Below are 21,724 nucleotides of genomic sequence, written 5' to 3'. Positions count from 1 at the left end.
CCAGAGAAGAGCATTACAAGCTGATGTAATGTGTTAATGCAAGGGATTGTTCCAGGAGCTCCTGGAGGGGCTGCCTGGGTGACTGCTCAGAGTTTCCTTTTTGGTGCAGAAAAATAGGTGTTTTCTGTTTCCATTGATTGGAATATAGCAAATTCAGAACTCACTTATCTAAATGTGTAAAGTGCATGAGCTCTCTTAGATACAGCTGCCCATTACACCCATGTGTTCCCACATCCACTTTTGGAAATGATTTTGATCATTTTCTTACTTGAGCTCTCATATTGATGTGATAATCTCTCGCCTGCTGCATAGCGTGCAGTAGTTTACTCCATCTCAATTTATTTTGTTTTTTTTAAGAAAATAAAATTTCCTGTCCTTCATTTCTCCATACATCTAGGATGTAAGATTCAGCCTCATTGATGCCAATTCACTGATGCTGGTCAGTCAATAAAGTGCTTTAGTCCCACAATTTAGTTTTGATTTCATCCAGTGATTTGGCTGGATGAAATGACTGTCACAGTTGGGTCGGTATTGTACCTTTTTGTCACAAAGTATAATCAGACAAAGATAATACAGTTTAAATTATTGACTTCAAATGCAGCAGAAATAAGTGTTAACTTAATATCATGGCTGATCAAGGCTTATATGTTAATGGAAAAGCAAAAGGAACAGGAAGAGAGAGAACATTAAATAATGAGCAGCCCAGTTCCACAGAAATGACAACTAGAGATGTGAATTTTATTCACATAATAAACTAGCAGGAAGGGGAGAGGGTATCAGGTGAACCTTTCTCTTAACATCCATCAATAATGTAATGGGCATGTTTCAGCAGAATGGGCAATGGGAACAAGTAATACATGACTTTCTGGTCTCTTCTATAGACCTGAACAGTAATTGGACTATTTTGCCTGAAATCACCTATATCATTGGGAACAGGGTACCTGTGACAGCCCTTTGGTCTCACCACTATGGTTGGCATTTTGCAAAGATGAGAAACACTGGCAGGCAGTGTGACTGAGCAGCAGTCAGTGGGAATGAGGAATCATACCTAAAAAGCAAAAAGAGCCAAAGAATGGGAACAGAAATAAAGCCTAGAGGCTGAGATGGGGAGAAGAGCAGGGGGTAAGAACAGTGTGCAGCAGCCCCAAGCAGTGGATGAGAGTCCCTTGCAGAGCAGAGGAATAGGCAAAGTCCCACCAGGTTTATAGTTCTCTGGGGGTCTTGCTGTGCCCAGGTGCCTGAATGTGTCTTGCTTGCCTGAGAGGTGCCTGGTGAGAGCAACCTGTGGTAAAGGGCCCTTTGACTTGATGGTTCAGCTGCAGAGAATTCTGACACCCTGCAAAGTTGTCAGGGAGCCTGTTGGCTGAGATTCTCGAGAAATGAGACAGTGTCACTTGCAGAAGCAGTTTGTGCTGCTGTGCTGATGTCTTTCCAGAAGAGTGGAACAGAATACTGCTTTTTGGAGTAGTGTCACTGCAAGCAATTCACAAACAATGGGTAATGAATGTGTTTAACAGCAGAGCTTTTGATTTTACAGCATATTCATCACACCTTGGGGCACTTAGTATCTTGTTAACCCAATTAGCACACACTAAAACTGCCAAAGCAATCTGAGCAGCTATTAATCATACAGCAAACTGTCCAAGAGCATTCTTTGTTATTATTGCAGAGGCAGCTAAGAGGAGATTGGGAAAGAAGCATCTTCTGAAACCTAAATGCACGGTTGGTTCCAGGAAAGCCGATAAATACTGAATCAGAAGTTGATACAATAAAACAATCACATAATGCAGTATCTTGTCTCATAGGCAGAGCTGTAGAGAGCTGTAGTAGTTTTTAAGTGGAAGTCTCTTATTCTGAAGCTTTTTAGAGAGCCCTAAATGATTTGTGCTGAGCAATTGCTGGAAGTACCCCTCATCCCATAAGCTGTGCAGGTTGTTTCTAGCACAGAAGGAAATCTGACTCCAGTGTGTAAGCAAACAGGTGTGCACCTGTGATTGCACTTCTGGGCTTGTGCTGAGCAACTTCAGCTTATACCCATCTTGAGTAATTTTTCAGTCTCTGGAGTTTGTGGCTAATGTTCAAGTGTAGTTCAGCTGTCAGGCACAGGTGATCCTTGACCTCTGTTGCAACACAGCTTTTAAAGTTGTTAATGTAATGGGACCATTTGGTCCTGTCCAGGAGAAATGGGGTCTGTGTCACAAATAGGCTGCATTGCTGTGTCTGCTTTCCAATTTTTGTTCAAGTTCCCATAGTGGAGTCTCTTACACTAGAATTATCTACTTTCCAGTAGTCAAAACTGATGTGGTTTCCACTGACACAGTAATGGGTGTCTGTGTTCCTGCATGAGGTATAAATAATACAAAAGGTCCTGAGAAACCTTCAGAAATCACATTTGACCTAAATGAAAACAATAAGAGGGTTTATAAGTGTGAAATCATTATGCTTCACCTCTGACTTGATGAAGAGATTGCACTTCTCTAAGTCTGCTACATGTCAGTTTTAGCTCATAGAACTGAACTGCAAACCTGGTACATAGACTCCAGGAGTAATAATGAAACTACAAATACAGAGCATGTGTTAATGATGGGCTAAAAAGTAATACCAGTTAGCAAATGTTTGTAGAAAAAAACCCTAAACTAGCTTGGTTTTTTTTTTAACGAGGTTATAATTCAGCTAATAGACTTTTCTGGGCATTTGATTTGGGCCACATGTTTTTACTAACAAAGCAGAACGACAGAAAATAAACATGGCCTGGCTACTTGGCAGATAGAGATATGCATGGAATTATCACAGGAAAGTTTGCAGAGAAATCCTGAAGATATTTGTCTTTACCTTTGCAATAGGAGAAAGTTTAAAACTTTATTTTCTGAAGAAACAAGGTTTTCTTTCATGTTTTCCCCATCTAGTTGGGCTCTGCCCCCTAATAATTTTTTACCCATTGGACTAAATTCAAGGAACTTGACAGAAGCTTCTGATCTCAAAAATAATTTCTATGGAAAACAGCATGTAGGGAGAGAGACCCAGAACCTCAGAGGTCCTTTCCAACCCGGATGATTTTGTGATTCTGTGACCTTCTGCTAGGCTATTTTAGATTTCATATGTGTATGTTCCCATCTTTAAGAGGCAAACCAACCCATCTGAACATAAAAAAAGCACCTTCCTTATATGAAATTTCATAACAGCTTGGGGTTCTCAGCACTCTCAAGACTTAATTCTGTTCTGCTTTGTTGCTAACTCTTTAAGATTTTAATTTTTTTAATTGTTTAATTGAAAACACATCTGTAACAGCATATACAAGAGTAACAGGGTAACAATAACACTAAAGTTGTGTTGTGTTCTTAGTATAAACTCTTGGGTTTGGGTTTTACAGTTTATGTATTCTGGAACAGGATTATAGCCTCATAAAACGTTTCAGCAGCTTTTTCTCATTTAGTTGGCCATTCATTTTTATTAGGGTACTCTATAGAATCCCTTCAATAATATTATAAAGGTACAGAAGGTTCATTATTTCACAACAAGTGGCTAGCCAAGATCATTATTATTTTTATAACAGCCAGGCTTGCTATTGAAATACAGTTTTGATCATAACTCTTTTTCCCTCCTCCCTCTTTCTCTTCTTTCTACCAGAAGTAGAGGTGTGCAATTGTTCCTTTTCAGATTGCTTTTCCACTGCCCCACAAACATGTAATTTTCACTGAAATGGATGGATTGTAATGGGAACAGACCAGTGATAATGCATTACTGGAATACAGCCATCCCCAGGAGAGTTTATAATAATATCCAGTCTTATTAAGCTTTAGAATCTGCAGTTTGGACCACCTATAGCTCTAATCTGGAATCTATTTCTGGATTTTCCCCGCACTTACAATTCTTTGATACTCAATTATTGTTTGGGTTCTCCCTTCCCCTTTCGGTTGCCATGACAACTGCCTTGCATCAAATCCAGCTCTCAGACAATACAGGCAGTGCTTTAGAGAGGGGCTCCAGGCTCATAAAAGTTGAAATTGTTGCTCAAAGAGATCACTGAAGATTAATGACTCTGCTTGGAGTACCGCAGAGCAAATTTCTGAGAATCAGGGTAATTAAATACAATCTATATGTAGGCGGTGTGTTCTCTGATTCAGGAGTGTAGCCTCCTGCTGGGAGTGGTGGACTTACTGTAAATTTGTAGTAAAAACATCTGCAGGTATTATTCCTGCATATAATTTCTTTATGATAAACAGACACGGGTTTTAATTAGCTGTGGTGCTTTTCCTTTGCTTGTTCTGTGATTGTAAATTGAACATATTAAGCAGGGCTGGCTGCTGGGGCTGGAGCAGGTTGCCTTGTTCTGGGCTGGTGCTGGGTGTCGTGGGCTGGTTCTATCTCATGGCTCTGTTGATGAGACCAGTGGTCCATTCCCTGCCACTGGCCTGTCATAATTTCATGGGCACGTCACTGGTTGTAAGGAAGATGAATACAGAGCTGCAAATTGCTCGTGCTGAATCATAAAGCAGGACTTGTTTCCTGAGCTCATTAAGCACATGCCCCTAATGTTAAGCATATGCTGTGCTCTGCCCAACAGGAACGGTTAGCACTGGCTTGAGGTTAAGTGTATGTTTTTTAAGTCCTGCACTGGCTTGAAGGTCTTAAGAGTTGTGAACCTCACTGGGACAATGAAGCAAACGTGTTGATTTTATTTGCAAAAGTGTTAGCTGTTTCATATTCAGTGAGAACATCTTTAATATTACATGCCACGTTAGCTGGAACCAGCTGTCATGCAGCAGGATTTCAAATGGTCCTAACAGGAGTCAGAGAAAGGCATTTTGTCTTCCCCAAAGGCTGTAGTACAGCACTGATTTAAAGTTTGCCTCCATCTCAAGGTGAGCAGCACCCCTTGGGACAGGCTCCAAAATCACATTGAGAGCAATATATTACAACCTTATGTTACTGAAATCAGAAGAAACACGTGTACTAGGAAGAGCCTAGCTTAGGAAAAAATCTCATGTATTCTAAGGGGATAAAAACATTAACTCAAACCAGATGTGTAAAGCCTGGGGCCATCTTTGTTCACTACAGCACATCTTTCAAACTTTGTTTCATATCGGGTCTGTCTGCTTCACAAGACCTCTGTTTGTGCCCACTGAGAAATGAGTGTGAAGAATTAAAGAAAAACTCAGAAAGTCTCCGTGCTGCTAAGCAAAGAAGAATATATGCAGTCTGAAAGGGAATAACAATTAATTTCAAGATCTAAACCTGTTTTTTAAATTAGCTGTTTGTATGTTAACTTCTGCAAACCAGAAGCTTAGCCATCCGTTTCAGTTACTTGAGTAGCCTTAGGCAGAAGTTTAATCATTGTAGGAACAAGAAGCAGGGGATTCTGTAGTCCTAGAGGGTTCACAAGGTTTATGTCCATGAGATTGAATTTAGCATCAGTCCCTTAAATAAAGGGAGACCTGTGTTGCTGCCCAGGGTAAAATCCTGGTGCTTAGGGACATTGTTTAGTCATGGGTCATCAGGAATGGGGTAATAGGGTTAGGATGAGGTTGGACTCAGTCTTGATGGTCTTTTCCAGCCTGAGCAATTCTGATTCTGTGATCCCTGCTGGGGATGCACACCCATAGTGAAACATCTTTTATTGGGTTTTTTTATTTTATTTGTTTCCATATCCAGGACATGATCATCTCTGGGCACTGTTAGGTTCTCACTTGATGCAGTGAGAACAGCAATGATAATAATAAATAAATTCAGCCCTGGGAATTTGCTAACCTTGTGTTCATGGCCTAACTACTCCAGCCTTCTCCTGCTTGTGGTAAGCTTAGGCATGGCATAAATTGTAGCAAAAATCTAAGATGCATCCAGGCAGCTGGGTCAGCCTTTTCCATTGGGGTTATTTCATGTCAATTGCTGCAAATTATACATGTATAAAATTTATAATCTGTGGGTGCCTGAGCACCAAAATTTAGCTTCCTCAGTATTTACAGAATATAAATCAGACCTTTTTGTTTAAGGCTAGGATGAACATTTCTGTCACATTAGGAAGGAAACCCTATTTCTTTCTGCAGCTGCTCTTTAAACACCATGAGATCTCTTTTTAATCTTAGGCAAAGTTCAAATCGAGATGTTTCAGACATCTGCTAACTATTAGGGGCCATGCCTGCTAGTAGAGGTAATAAATTATAGCCAAGAGGAGACTCAAATATCTTAACAGTGTTTTTGTTCATTGCTGTGAAGTTTGTCCTCTTTCTGTGTTATCTTAGCATGGTAGTCAACATGCCTGTGAAGAACATTGTGCTGTGGGTGAGGTGGGTGGGATCCCAGTGAGGTGAGGGTGACCCACTTCTTTTTAAGTTTAGGGAAAAACAACAAACAACTTGGCTTTCCTTGTCCAGAGCAGAGAGAAATCTAAATCAGTCACCAAAACGCACCCTCTGTGCTACGTGCCAAAAACAAGATGGGTGGTTCTAGCAGAATATGGGAGAGAGGGCATTTAGGTTTCCTCCAAAGGGGAGATAACAGATCAGCTTTCTCGTTTGTCATGGAAACGTTTTGTCAGCCCAGTAACAATGACGTCAAGGTGGCCGTGGCGCGGGGACAGCGTTAGTTCCTACAGCACACACCTGTTGAACTGCCAGAGGGGAAGGTATGTTGGCTTTTACATTTTCCATCCCTGATCCTAAACATCTTGGGCTGAAGGTTTAGGGAGTGTTATCCAAGTCCCAGGGCAGTTTTCCTGAGCTGTAACAGGTTCACACTCTGAGCAGGTGGTGCTGGAGTTTTCACTCACGAAGAAATCCCTGCTGAGAGGCGTTTGCCATTCTACAGCCCCTCCTATTTTGGGAATCCTTTTGGAGGGTGCTGAGAGCAGACTTGCACCCCAGAAGAAGGAAAAAAATTCCTTCGGTGTGTTTGCTTTGCTTGAGAATAAAAGGATTTGGCTAGTGGTTAGCAAAGGAGCTTTTTAGAAACATTTCCATGAAAAGGGAAAACCAAAACCAAACCTATATTTATTATCCCACATCTCTAGCTGTAGATGTATAGCAATAAGATGTTTTTTGAATGACTGCTTTCCTGCCAATTTTTTAAACAAAATGCTGTCATGTTTAGTGTTGTTAAATGTTTACTTTTTGTAAAGTGAGAACAGATCACTTTTTTACTTATTTCAGTGTTGGTTTTGTACTATCTCCCCACTTTTAGTAATTAAAAAAGGCTTTAACTGTTCCTTTAAAAATCCTTCTTTTCACAAGAAAAATATGTCAGCAGGGAAAGCAGTCCCCTCATTCTGGGCTGTTTGTGTTTATCAGCAAAATCATAGATGATGTGTTTGAAGAAGACTTTCAGTCAGTTAAAGAATTGTGTCAGTGGTTGATGCAGTTTTGTTACCATGTCTAAAACATGAATTTACCTTAGTTGCATTTCTGGTCTATGACAACACATGATAATTCTGATAAAGTGTGCCTTTCTTATTGATAAACAGTACACATGAAACTTATTTCCTATGATACAGTTTGTCAGTGCAACAGAAAAGCCTGTTATAGACATGATGATTCAAATTACACTGCCTTGAGAAGTGGACTTAGGACTGAGAAAAAGAATGGCATAAAATGACATAGGATGATCAGAAAAGGAAAATGGAGCCAGCCAGAGCAAATGGCATCTACTGTACAAATAGCAAACAACTGTATGTGGTAGAGCCAGCAAGTTGTAGAGATCTTGGCAAGAGAGAACAATCTGGGATTGTAATTTTCCAAATTATCAATGAATTTTGTTGAGTTTTCAACTGGTAGCCCATGGCATCCTGATAGAGACTGGTGTCAAATGGCTGCCAGGTTTCAAGGAGGTAGAAGAATTTAAATGGGTAATAAATATTTTGTTTTCTGTAGAAGATGAAACCATCCTTTGTTTGAAAGAAATTAGGTATAGCTACATCAGTATTGTTGTCCCTGTAGTGAGTATGACTTCAGTTTGGAAAATGTTGTACACTCCTCTACATGTTTTTAAGCTTCTTACTGATGATTTCAGTCTGACAAAAGGGCTATTTTGTGCTATCTAATGTTTCTGTAGTATCATTTAATTGTATTTGGGAACCTTGTGCTGGAACACAAGGAAGAGGCTTCATAGACATCCTTGAAATAAGACTCACTACCACTGGTGGGGAAAAGTGAGACATAGCAAAATGTGTGCTTTAGTTTTGCAGGCATTCCTGGTTTTGCCCTGGTCATTGATACCAGTGAGATGTGACTGTGGTCTCTACAAGGAAGTTGCTGTGTTGTGCAGAGAGAAGTAATGGAGGCTGGGGAATAAACCCAAGTCTTGTTTCCCAGTGGCCCACCTCCCTGTCTCCAGATATAAAGTAGCATCCCACCTTATTCAGCTACTGCAGAATATGTGATCAAATGGTCTCACCAAATACTTAAATTCTCCATTTTTATGGACTGCTTCTTGTTTTGTCCTAATTGCAAGTACTCCCAACAGTCCTGGCTCATAAAAGAACACAATTTGCCATTTACATCACTTTGATTTTTACTGAGCTTGTGCATACTTGCAGGTGCTCTCCCGAATTATATCTATAGTGTACGCCTCTTCCATCAATATCTTAAAATTCAGAGGCAGAGTTATGAGACATTTACTCAGAGTGCTGAAATTTCTACATGGCACTCTACTTTTTTTCAAGCTATCTTGCCAAACTGTCTCTTCAAATCCCACAACTCTGGGTGTTTTGTTTAAAAGGAGCAAAACTTTGGCAAAATACAATATCTTGGGGCTTTTTCCTTACTCCTTTTCTTTAAAGCCTGTCTAGCTGGAAGGTGGATGGCAAGTCAGAGTACCAGCTGACAGAGTACTGCTCACTTTCTGGGGCCAGCAAACTGCAGGAGTATTTTCAGGCTTTCAGGAGTAAGCCATTTAATTTCTATTTACCCTATCCAACAGGGAAAGGGCCTGTCTCAGGGGATTGTCCCATCTCCTGCTCTCCATCCCCAGCAGCCCCAGCCCAGTTCTCCGGGCATGGGACCCCTGATTGTGCCCCCTGCTCATCCTGGGGAGCAGGGCACTGGGACAGCCTCTCCCTGGGGAGCCCAGGAGAGGAGGGGATGGTTTGCTGCTGCAGCTGGGTGGGGGTATGGCAGTGGCCAAAAAAACCTTTGTCTGTCTGCCAAGAAACAGGCCTGCCTTTGTTTTCCCTCGAGTTCCTGTTTTCTGCTGGGATTTTTTAGACTCTTCCCATGCCTCAATGGTGCGTCTTATGAACAAATATACCTTTGATATAGAAAAAAAGGTGAATTCTTTTATCTGTACCTCTGATCACCCCAGGGATTGGTTAAGGTACAATACAGAGCAGTGTGATAAAGAGTCCCTTTGTGCTGGAGGGAGGGAAAGGGGGATCAGAAAGAAGAGAAGGAAGCAGTCCAGGCTGTCAAATGTTGTGTTATGTGCTCTTAATAGGGTCACTACTGAGAAGGAAAGAACAATGTTTTATATTGTGTTTTCATAATTTTCTTGCATAAATTTATCATTGAAAGAGCCATTACCTCATAATTATAGTGTTATGTATGATGATGTAACAGTAAAATCCCTTTTCATGTAGTAAAAGCTAAGTTCATTCTCTTTTAGTTCATGCATGTTTTCCCTTCACTTGGGATTCATTCTGACAAGCAGAGCATTTCAGCATTTTTTTCTTTAGATTGGGTAGGGGCTAATGAGCAGACAGCTCTGCTACTGTAGTGCCTGGGAGAGAGGAAATTGCTTACATATTATTTATCATTATCATTATTGGCTACAGCGTTCTTGCATTTTATGAAAGGAAACAGATGCTTATGCCAAAAATCTTACAGCATAGATGAATAACAAATTAGTGACATGGAATTTATTAAGGGAATACAACTCTGTGACTGGAAAAGGAGATATTCAGCCAAGCAAATATCATAGCATCATAGAATGGCTTAGGCTGGATGGCACCTTAAAGATCAACTACTCCAACCCCCCTGCCATGGGTAGGGATGCCTCTCAATTAGACAAGGTTGCTCAAAACCTCATCCAGCCAGGCCTTGAACACCTCCAGGGAGGGGGCATCCACAGCTTCTCTGGGTGATCTGTTCCAGAGTCTCACCAACCTCGTCCTGAAAGACTTCCTAAGATCTAGTCTAAAGCTGTCCCCCTTCAGTTTAAAACCATTTCCTTTGTCCTATTGCTGGACAATCTTATGAAAAGTCCCTCTCCAGCCTTCCTGTAGGTCCCCCCTGGAGGGAAGGGGGGGAAGGGAGCTCTAGGAAGGGAGCTCTAGGGTCCCCCCTGGCATCTTCTTCTCTTCAGGCTGGACAAACCATCCCAGCTTTCTCAGCCTCCCCTCACAGCAGAGGTGCTCCAGCCCCTGGACCATCTTTGTGGCCTTTCTCTTGACTCAGTCCAACAGATCTGTGTCCTTCTCATGATGGGGACACAAAACTGGACACAGTATTTGAGGTGGGGTTTCACAAGAGCAGAGTAGAGGGAGAGAATCACCTCTCTTGATCTGCTGGCCATGCTCCTCTTGATAAATTCTAAGATGGGCTTGGCCTTATGAGCTGCATGAGCACAATGCTGGCTCTTGTTGAGCTTCTGTCAGTCAGCACCTCCACATCTTTATGGTTACTTTCAACTCACTCTGTACCCATCTTGTAATTGTGTCTGGGATCGGTCCAATCCAAATGCAGGACTTTGCACTTGGACTTGTTGAACCTCACACAGTTTTGCCCGTTTCTCAGGCCTGATAAGGTCCCTCTGGGTGGCATCCCTTCCTTCAAGTGAATCCACTGCACCACACAGTGTGGTGTTATCAGCAAACTTGCTGAGGGGGCACTGTTGGCTATTCAGGTTAAGTAGGTAATTAATATAAAGTTAATACTGTGTGGTGGGTAGGCTGTGGATGTTGAGAGGGATAATAGAGTTTAAGAAAAGGTTAATAATTTCTTTCTTCATTTTAGGGTTACTAAATATGCATTTTGGGAAATGTATCTCAAAGCGAATCAAGGTTTTATTTGGGAACTGCTCAGTTTCATTACTAATGAGGGCTGTTATTAACCTGTTGATTAGCACTGCTGTTATTCACCATCTGCCTTTGTCCACCCCCAGGCCTTGATTTGTCTCTCAGCAGCCCCAATTCTGTTACAGTCCTGTGCTTTTCCTATAGTTCCACTCCATGCACAGGCTCAGGTTATCCCTCTCCTCTGCAGCTAGGATGCCACAAAATCCTTTGCTGTTCCAGCTGAACCAAAGCAAGTCAGACTCACTGTCAAACTCTGTGGATTCATTGTCTTTCTGCAACAGGATTTCTCACACAGCTTTATTTCCCAGTAGCTGGCAAAAACCCAAACATGGTTCCCCTGAGCACATATTTTTTTATCTGCTGGGTGAGGATAAACTAGAGATAGCCCAGGATTTTCAAAAGGAACCCAAAGGAAGTAAATATTCAATTCGCACTGACCTTCACTAACTTCAGGCTCTACCCCTCCTCTGTGCCTCTGAAATCTGCAGCAGTAGCTCTCTGAGCTGCCCTGAACACACAGCTTTAGTGACTCACTGAATCTGGTAATGTCCAACTTCAAGTGTACTTGGATCTCATGCTGAAAACTTTTACACACAGCTACCAGAAATTTTTGTTTATCCAAGACACTGTTGCATTTCACGTTGTCAAATACCCTGAGGGTGTTTTAAGCTGAGTTCTTATCTTCCTCCTCTGCATGTGTTGTGTGTGAAAGAGAAATGTGGTTTGGGGGAATAAAGGAACACATGCATGAGTGTTGTGGGTAAACATAGACATCTGTCTTTGAAAACTGAGGCCTCTGTATTGATTGAACTGAGTTTAGCAAGAACAGAAATGAACATATTTGTCCATGAGCTGCTTGCATGTAGCAGTGATTGCACAGGGCAGATTATTTTATCTGAAGTGTCTTTGGTGAAAGAAATGAAGCAGAATCTGGGAGGGTGCTTATCAATAGACTTTATTATTCTGCTCATCCTTTGATAAATGAACATAGCAAAATATTTCAAGGTCCCCTCAATCTTTTACTTGTTTGTGCTGGACTTCATTGATCCGTATTTAGTTCTCCCTGATAATGTGATGTGACAGCAAATGTAAATGGCAAAGTCAGTGAGCATTTCCTTTCACTTGAAACAAAGGAAGTCAGATCAATTATCAAATTCTTCAGATTTATATTCTTGTTTGAAATAGAATTTATTACCTTGTTAAAAACTGGAAGAAAACACCAAAGAAACCATATTTTGTTATTGTAGCTAAAAGAGAACAATTTTATGGCAGGCATGTCCTCTGGGCATGCTCTAGTCAACTCCATCAAAGAGAGAGGCCAAGAATGATAAAATTCAAACCCTGCAGCTGCTGATTCCTTTGGGAGTTACATTACAGTAGTACAAGCAGCAGCCTCTCATTTTAAAACGGGGAGCATACGGCTGCAGCCAAAGGCCTTTCAACACTATTTTAGGTAAGCTGATCTGCATAAAGACATTGTAATCTCTTGTGCTGCTCAGGTTTTAGGCAATATTTTTGTTTCATAATGCTGTTTCTGTGTCCACTGTAAACATCTGTTCAGATGTGCCAGGCTCGATCGTGCACCCTGTTACATCACTTGGCAAATGAGGTCACCTCAAGTAAATGGCAGTATTATGGAGAGGAGAATGAAAGCCCCAGGATTTAACTGTTAGGGGTCAAGCTGCAGCACTTTGTGATGGCTGAAAATGATGCAACAAAGCTGAAAAGGTTCAGTGGCTGCAGTGGATCAGGCGAGCAATAAGGAGGACTCAAACACAAGTAATAAGTCCCTCGAGATCCTTTCTTTCCACAGTGCCAGACACGAGCATGCAGCCATTGTGTGAACTCACAGAGTCAGTGTTGCTTCCCATGGAGTTCATCCACCCAGCCTGTTTGTAGCAGCAGCAGCAGTGTGTTTTCACATGGTGATAAATTCCCATGGGCATTCACTAAGCTGGAGCATATTGCTAAGGTGAGACTGATATAACAACCAGGAAACTATGGGCATTGGAGAATCCCTGGGAGAAAGGGAGGAGTTTGTGAGATTGCCTGGCTGCTTCCAAGTGCTACCAGACTGGCTGCAACCACCTCACCTAACAGGGTCCAGAGCTTGCACTGCAGCCCCAGCCTCTTGAAGTGAGATTAGAACTCATCAGAAGGATTATTCCTCTCAACTGATAAAAATTCATGGGCTGTGTTAGTGTGATAGAAGTAGGCACTAGACAGCCAGGGTATGATGTGTGCCCAGTGTGGTGCTGTGACAGAGATGCCCTCAGCCATCACACATTCATTCAACCTGAGACCTCCCTGCACCCAGCCTTGTCATGTTGCCCTGGTTTTTCTAGTAGGTAACAAATCCCTTTGAAAATTCCCACTTTTCAAGGGGAAAACAGGTAGGAAAATGTGCCAGCCAGGACCAGGACTTCCTTCAGCAGCCTGGAGATGAATGTCACCCACTGTCATCATTACTCCAGATGTGTTTTCTGTCACCTTAAATCTGCATTTCCCTTTATGTTCTATTAGATCAATCTACTACTGAAAATCATTACAAGAAACTTAATCCAAATCCACCTTTGAGTTATTTTTGGGTCTAAGGCCCTGATTTATAGTAGCGGGACCTAGGGGCCAACAATAAAAAAGAAAAATAGCAGCTCTTAAATCTTTGAAAAGGAAATGGCTTGGAAAAGGAGAGGGATGCCAAGCTAGCCTCTCCAGCAATGGCAGAGGGGAATCAGAATTACAGGACCATATGGCTTAGACATATTTTGAATAATCTCCTCCAATTAAAAATAGAGTCAGTTTTATATAAAACATCTGTTCTGTGAATTCAATGATTTGGGCAAAAAATCACACCATCAGGGGATACTTTAAGGCCTTCATCATGGTTTTGGTTTCTCTGTTCAGATCCTTACCCATTTTGAGGAGCCTCCTCAAGGAGGAGTGTTGTGGTTTCCTATGATGCTACCAAGCATCAGTGCAGGCTTTTGCATTTCTGGATGCCAGGCTCCCCATCCATGCTGCCTTCATTACCAAGGGGGGTGTGTTTTAGGAGAGATTAGAGCACCTGAGGCAGGTCAGGGAAGATCAGCAAAGAGTTTGCAGGGAAGGGGCAGTGCTGGAAGGTGGGCATGGCTGTTCCTTGGGCAGGGTATCTCTCTAGTAGATTTCTATGTATATAAAAGACAGTGGTACTGAGCCACTAAATCCTGATCCCTGCATGCTAGCAAAGGTAAAGAGGAGAGCACCTACCCCTTTTCTGCTTCCTCATACTCACTTCTTAACAGGAAAACACAGTTTTGAAGCAATCTACAGCTGCTTGTCTTGTCTGGGGCTTATTTGCCAAGGGAAGGGAGATCTGTTCCAGGTATCATTTAAAATTATCTCACTTTTCATATCTCCATTAAGAGTGTAACTGTGCAGACAGTGACATAGCTGTCTAAAGTAATTATTTAGACTACAAAGGAAATATAATCTGGGGATGACTGTATTGAACATATTTGATATGGTGCACAAGCTAAGTTTTTTTTGCTTTGTTCTAAAGCATCTCTAGAGTGATCTTACTGAGCTTTTCCTCTCAATATCATTTGCTTCCTTCTCAAGAGGACATCAGTCTGAGCTCTCTCCTCTGATTGTTATGAGCCATTGTTTCTAGTTCTTCAGGACTTTTTATTTCAGAGTAATTTAAAAGCAGAAGTAGTTGATCAGAGGCTTGTAGATCTTAATCATTCCCTGACACTGATAACGGGGGAGTTGTAGGTTCTCTGCTAACAAATTGGTCATACTCAGCTGGGAACACTTTCTGAGGGGAAACAGAACTGCTGGGACATTATTTGATTCCTCCCTTCTCAAATCTCTGGGCAGGGCAGAACGTTCTGTTTAGATAAAGATAGATGTGTATGGTGCTGACCTTTTGCCCTTGCAAAGTGTGCTTGTCCCATGTCTTTCTGAAGCTCCTCTTGGACTTGAATTCTCCTTCTTCAATAGCAGCAGGTGTGTGACACAGACAGCTGGGTTTCTATTTTAAACTCATCAGCTGTATAGGCCTTTTACTGTGCACACTTTGCCTCTGCTGTTTGTACCTGGGGATGTTTGACAAGGTTCCTGGCCAGAATACATGATGAGGTTTTGTGTACTCACTACCAGCTTCCTGGGAATTGATGCCTGATGAATGATCTGTTGACTGAAACACTTGACCTCCTGGGTCAAGTCTGCTTTGCTCAGATTGTGCTGGACATATGAAAGGAAGCAAGTAGTCAGTAGTCCCTGATTTCAGTCTATCCTTGTGCTTTTATTAACCCTGGGTGGGCTTAATGCATCTTGTGGCTGTGAAATATGGCAGGGAGGGGATTACCTCTGAGGGTTTCAGCCTTTCTCAGCTTCTGCAACCCTGGTAGCAAAGGAGTTTGGAGCTTCTGTGTCATTGAGGGGACACCTGCTTCATTTTGTTTCTCCTCCAGGAAAGAAAAAAAGGAATGGAATTTGGGTATCAGCTCTCTGAGCCCAATCTTACAGGTCTGAATACAGGCTGATGGTCTGGTTCCAGCTGTTGGGTGAAACAAAGCGAGTCTGGTCATCTTTATCTTCAAAAGAATATTTTATAGTTGGGTCCACTTTACTTTTACTTTCTGGAAAAACTGAGCTCTAGAAATAATTCAGAGAACTACATTCAAACTATTCTGCAGGTGTCAGCATATGTCGAAGTCCAAAATCCATCACAATTAGGATATGATTGTCTAGCAGGGACTCCAGCAAGAGGTGCTGGACATGAAAATATGTGCTATTTGAGATCATAACACCTTATTTCCTTTCCATGAGCATATGTATATTTCCCACATTCCATCTCTGTCTCTTCTTCCTGTTACGGAATAATTTACTGTGTCTTGATTTTAGAGTGCTGCACATCCAGGTGCCTCTGTCACCTCCTCACTCAGAGGAGCAAAGCTGGCTCACTTGGGCTACAGGGTTGTCACCATGATCCCAGTCATGTGTTTAGCTAATTGCTTAATTATAAAGAGACCTCCTGGTAAAGCTCAGGCAGTGTTCCTCTTCGTTTGGTCAGGCAAATCAGCAAGGGTGGGAAGCACTGACTCTAAAGGGTAGAAGGGCCTGAGGGGTAAGAATGCCTCAGAGATGAGCCAGACATTCTGCACCAAATTCCTGATTCTGAAGTCAATCCGGAGCAATTCCAGTGGCTGAAATAGGTTATCTCAGAGGAGCTCACAGCTCCTGAAGTACAGTCCATCCCCATGGAAACACCTCTGCACCAATGCAACAAAGCATTCAGCAGAATTGCCAGAGCTCTCAGCATCCTTTAGAACTGCAGAGAGAGGAATGTGAGTCAGTGTTTGTACTCAAAACAGAGACTGTTACAAAGTAAGGTAACTAAAGCAATTCTCTAGTACTAAAATTCCTCAAAGGCTTCTTCTGAATTTGATATCTCTCCCTAACCTTCGAGTAAAAAGAAAACCTTTACAAATTTCCAGAAATTCTCACCAATAACTCCCTAGGGGATAAGATTTCTCCTGTCCCATCGAGACTGACAGCTCCTGGATCTGTTTCAGTGCAGACAGCATTTTATTAACTTTTTAAAATCTCTTGATAAGAATGTAAATGCCATTCTTGCTCCCAATGCCTCTCTCACACTCGTGAAATAGGCTGTTTATGGTGACTAAATAATTCTATCCAAAGCTGGCTGTCATCCAAAACCAGATGGGCAGAAAGCCTAAAGAGCAACAGAAAACTAGCAATTTATATTAGGACAGAGTGCCACACCACAAAGAATGCTTTGTTTAAACTAGCAGAGCTCTGTGTCCTGTTGAATATATGTAAATAATCAGTTAGTGGGGATTTCTACAAGGATGTTGGCATATTTTTAAATGCTTAAATATTCTAAGCAGTTCCTCTGATCTTGTTAGATGCATTTTCCATTGCTGATGTTTTGACTGAAAAATCAGATGTTTGCATGAGATTTATACTGCAGAGTAAAAAACTGAAGTACCTGAAATATACTGGATTTTACCTCCATCTGCAGATGCTGTGCTCTGCTGAATTCTGCTTCTGAATAGGATTTTATGATTGGAAATATACTGAAACAGATAGTTATGACCAAATGATACAGCAATTTTAATAATAGTACACTGCATAATTTACTATAATGAGTTGGGCTGGGCATGGTTCTTTACATTGTAATTTGGTTTTTAAGTAGATTAATTTTGCATGGGAGGATGCTGGTGTGTTATGTACTGACAGAGCATCTGTGGCAGTTGTGAGCTCTTAGGTCAGACAAATGATAGTCCAGAGGCTTTGGCAAAGGTATGGCAGCTTCAGCTGACTGTGTGATATTCAAAAGAATTTGATACAAAAGTGAGAGATAGGTGTGAGGTACTGGCATTTAATCTCCTGTTCTCTGTTCCTACTCAGTTGTGAGAAGGATGAGACCAAACTATAGGCATATATGGAAATGGGGAACCCCAAGTACAACTGATCTGTGTACTTCACTTGGCAGTGAGTGGCAAACAGGTTGCCTGAACTGTTGTTATTCCTCAGCATCCAGCCCAGGGATCAGTGCCCAGATGTAGCATTGAGCCAAAGGAACCACTTAGATACATTCAGAGTCTGCCCCAGGCTGGCTGAGATGAGACAGCAGCATCAAAACCCTGGCTGTGGTCCAGCTCACAGAGTCTCCCATGAGCATCCAATGTAGTTCTCTGACAGAAAAGGTAACCAGCTCATCTGCATTATGGACCCTCACATTTCACAGACCACAGTGTGGTTCACAAACCTCTAACAAACACAAGACCTTCTGTGCCACAGGACAGAGGACCAAGCTCACCAATATTTTCACTCTTGTAGAAACAATTGAAATGCCACAGACATCTGCTGGGGCAGCTGGTATGTATTCTCTTGTGCTTGTACCCACTGCTCTGGTGCCATAGGGCAAGGCTCTATTCCAGCTCAGGTTTGGTTTGCTTTAGAACACTGTGATGAAAAGACTCATGCACTGAATGCACAGTGATGTTTCCTAGGCCAGGCACAAGTGAACTCAGAGCATGGGAGATGGTTTGCTGGTAGCAGGCAGCGTGGAGGAAAGCTGGGGCTCCTGCTAGCTGCTTTCAGGACATGTGGCATGCTTGCTCTGGACTGCTTTGGGCCCTCTTGCTTCCTCATTGCATTTTGCTATTTGCTTCTGCAATTTCCTTTTCTCCCTGGCTTTAAGGCTTTCTCTCTTATTCATTAGCTTTGTCAATGTGTCAGATCTTTCAGTTATGCCTTGTGCCCTGCAAAGACATGTTGCTTTGCTATTTTAATTTTAATGCCTCTCACTGACCTTGTTGTTCCATACACAGTTTAGACTGCTGTCTGGGTTTTAAATATATCCAGTCAGTGGCTTTAATGGGTGGGGTTTATCACAGGAATAATAAAAGTGAATGTTACATGTTAAAATATGAAGTCATTTACCTGTGAAGTTTAACCTTAAGGGCACTCTCTGTTTTCTTTCTCTCTCCAAACTAAATGCATATTTGTGAGGAAGCAGCAGCTTATCTGTATTCCAATTTGCATGCTCTGAGGTAGAGAGAAGCATGATGTACTTCTCTGAGACTGGAAAATTGGTTCCTAAAAACAAATTAAGAAACTAATAGCTTGAGGGATCACTTCATAGGTGAAAGGATTTCTCTCATTGGGAATCAGATGTATTTGCATTATTCCTCAGTGCCTTAACGATTTATGTACGTTTTTGTATAATATAAGCTTTCTCGGGGCATTACTTTGCTGTGGGTTAATTTGGTAAGTAGATGTTGTTATGTGGTATGGTGGTATGTAAGACACAGAACAGGTAAGCACTTGCAAGTCTTTGGCAAAAGGAAGGAGCTCTTTTTCTGTTCTTTGTGGCCAGCACCTAAAAATGATCTGTGGGCCCCTACCTGAGCTAACCCCTTGCACCTGTAACTTGCACCCATAGTAGGGAACCTGCTTAATTCCTCCTGCCAAAGAGATTGTCTAAAAAGGTATTATTTTAGCACCAGCTTTTCCAGTGGTGAGTTGGAACATTGGGAAGCCCTGGTCCATGTTTCCATCCAGAGGATGTTGGAACAAGTGGCCATCCCACAGCCCTCCCCTCCCTTCAGCACACATCAAAGTCAGGCTTCCAAAGCTGCAGGAGGGAGAATATCTCCTCTTCTGAGGAAGAATTTGGTCACACCAGGTGATCCTAGAGGAGATGATTACTTCCAGTTCTCATGATATTAAATAGCTATTTTTAATGACTCAGAGTTCAGGGCTAGGTGGTACCTGAGGGTCACGGAGCATCCTTTGCCTGTATCATGGGAAACGATGAGTCTTGGGATGCTGTCTGAACCAGCTCCTTCGTGCCGTGACACGGCACATCATACTTAGGTAACTACTTTGAGGACAACTGAGAGTTAATTTTTTATGGCAAATTCAGTTGCCGTGTGGTGGCGAACACGGACACCTAGTGGTACTCGAGTGCAGGGCATGCAGATGCTTTAAATTTATCTCTGGAAGAGAAGTAAATACAGCAGAGTATTTGTTCATGTTTTCTCCTAAAAGAATGAGAGATGTAGTCGTTCTCAAAGCAAGTATTACGAGTAAAGCCATGTGGGGGAAGGAAAATTGACTTGGCAAGGAGTAGTGAAAGAATTAGTGGAAAATCATCACATTTGGTAAGACAAATAAGTGTATTTAACAAGAAGTAGACTGGGTTTTGTCTTGTGTCTTAAATATCTCATACCATACCAGATCAGATACCATTTTGGATTAGAAAGGCGTTCTACTCCTAAATCAGTCCATAGCAAAGAAATCTCAGTAAATGTTATAGCAATAACTTTTGTTACCAAACCTGCAAATATTTGTACTCCGGTTTTGGGGAGATGATGCCAGTGGTGGATGGTGATTCTGCTGATAACTGCATAGCCAGGTGCTAAACTGATCTCTTGTGCACTTTTATCAACCCTGTGAGCTCTTTCTGCCAGGATTAATGTGAGCACTCTGTCTGAATGGCCTGGAACAGCTGCCATGGTTTGTTTTGTTTGTTTGTTTGTTTTCTATTTATTTACAAATAATCTTTCAGAGAAATATTTCCTTCTTCTTCCCCAAATCTAGCATTTCGTCTACGGCAGAGACACAGGACAGGTGAGAACCAGTCCTTGTCCACTGACCCCTTTCTGTAATTGTAAATATCCCCTCTGTGAATGGGATTTCTTTCACACCTGCATTAGATACACAAACCACTGTGCCACTGAGTGGGGAGACAAGATGTTCCCATGGGAGTGTCCATCCAGGGCTGCTTGGGCTATGATAAGGGGTTTTGAGGTTATACCAGCTGAGTGAAGTCTGTAGAGGTGAGTGGGCTCTCCTCAAAGCCTCCCCCATTCAAACTGATAGATAGATCCCAGTTCTCACCGATTTCACAGAGATACTCAGCATCTTACAAGATTTATCCCAGTTCAGCTGGATTTAGAAGTTGTTCTTTTAAAAACATTTTATAATATGCTTAGTTTTAGCTTCATATCCTAAGAAATAGAAGGTTTATGATATTACAGTTTTGATTAGCTTGTTTACTGTTCTTGTTTTAATAACTTTTGAATCAGTGGACTAATTGCTATCAAATTTGACACTGGAATAAGGACCTCAGAGATTGCCTCATACTTCAGGGAGGAAGGCAGCACGTAGGGTAGGAAGACCCAAAAGAGGGCTCCTAATGACAGGCAGAGAGCAAGACATCCACACTTCAGGGGGGCATTAAGATACGTTCCTCACAGCAGAAAAATTTAGATTTGCGCTCACACCTTTTTTGATACCAAGAATTAACCCCTGAGCTCCAAATTTGTAAGGAAAAAATGCTTCATTAGCTCTGCTGCTTGTGCAGTCACTTTTTTCTGTTTTGTTCTGTGCATCCACAAGCACTTATATGTCTGGTCTCTGGTTATATAGAGACTATGATTAAACAGAGGCCAGTATTGTTCATCAAGAGTCACAGGGTGTGAGACTGAAGGAAACCAGCAGGTTGCCAGCACTCAGTTCAGAAGTAAGATGATACATTTATTCTTAGATACAAATCCTGGAAGTCAGCATAGAATCAATCACTCTACATTTATATATTTACGCCTCTGTTTTGCACCAGAGAGCATGGGAGGAGCTTTTCTGATCTGCCTGGTCAGTGTTCCCTTGTCTCCCAGGGGTCCCTAGAGCGAGTTTGGGAAGATGAGGACATTTCTTGGCTTACAAAAAACCGAGCTGCTTCCTCACTGCACTGGTGGCATGTGGGAATGTGCTGTATGGGGATGAGCTGGAATTTGTCCTGCCATGACAGCACAGCACCGAGACAGCCTGAGTTATGGCCAGTCTAGAAAGTCACCTCAGAAACTAAAGCAAGGAAAAAAACCAAGGCTTCTGATGGACACCCACAGCTAGAAAATTCACCTACAGACAGCATTTAAAAGGTTACTGGGTGGGTAGCTTTGATTTCTCACTTCAGCCCAGCAGAATCAATAAGAAGTAAAGGAAACCAGGGTCACTCCATGTTGAACTTTGACAAAAGAAATGATTAACTTGGCTTCTAAAGAACACAAATCCCGTCTTTGCCAGTGTAAATATGATGCAAAGTTGATTGCCTTCATCCTGCTCTCTCAAACTTCTATTAATCTTCTCCTTTTTTTTTTTTTTTTTTTTTTTTTTTTTTGTGTGTGTGTTCTGTTAAACCTG

General features: G+C 41.9%; 1 protein-coding gene across 26 annotated transcripts in view; it reads left to right on the top strand.

The window, feature by feature from the left end:
- Positions 1-21,724, top strand: part of KALRN (kalirin RhoGEF kinase) — a 495,003-nt gene that overhangs the window by 373,164 nt on the left and 100,115 nt on the right. For 22 of the 26 annotated variants that reach the window (XR_011726469.1, XR_011726470.1, XR_011726471.1 and 19 more), the window contains one exon: positions 20,123-20,152. The exons of 2 other annotated variants lie outside the window; for them this stretch is intronic. Coding sequence is in view for 19 of the 24 variants with exons in the window: in XM_071746600.1 (XP_071602701.1) it covers positions 20,123-20,152 (30 nt within the window). In the remaining 5 variants the exon portion in view is untranslated. Of the gene's footprint in view, positions 1-6,561; positions 6,623-20,122; positions 20,153-21,290; positions 21,471-21,724 lie in introns of those variants that run through there. 2 more of the 26 variants (XM_071746624.1, XM_071746623.1) reach the window with 2 other exon arrangements.

The sequence above is a fragment of the Heliangelus exortis genome, chromosome 6, assembly GCF_036169615.1.
Source record: "Heliangelus exortis chromosome 6, bHelExo1.hap1, whole genome shotgun sequence".
NCBI classification, from domain to species: Eukaryota; Metazoa; Chordata; class Aves; order Apodiformes; family Trochilidae; genus Heliangelus; species Heliangelus exortis.
Note: the sequence above shows the minus strand (reverse complement) of the source record. Positions and strands in the feature narration are given on the sequence as shown.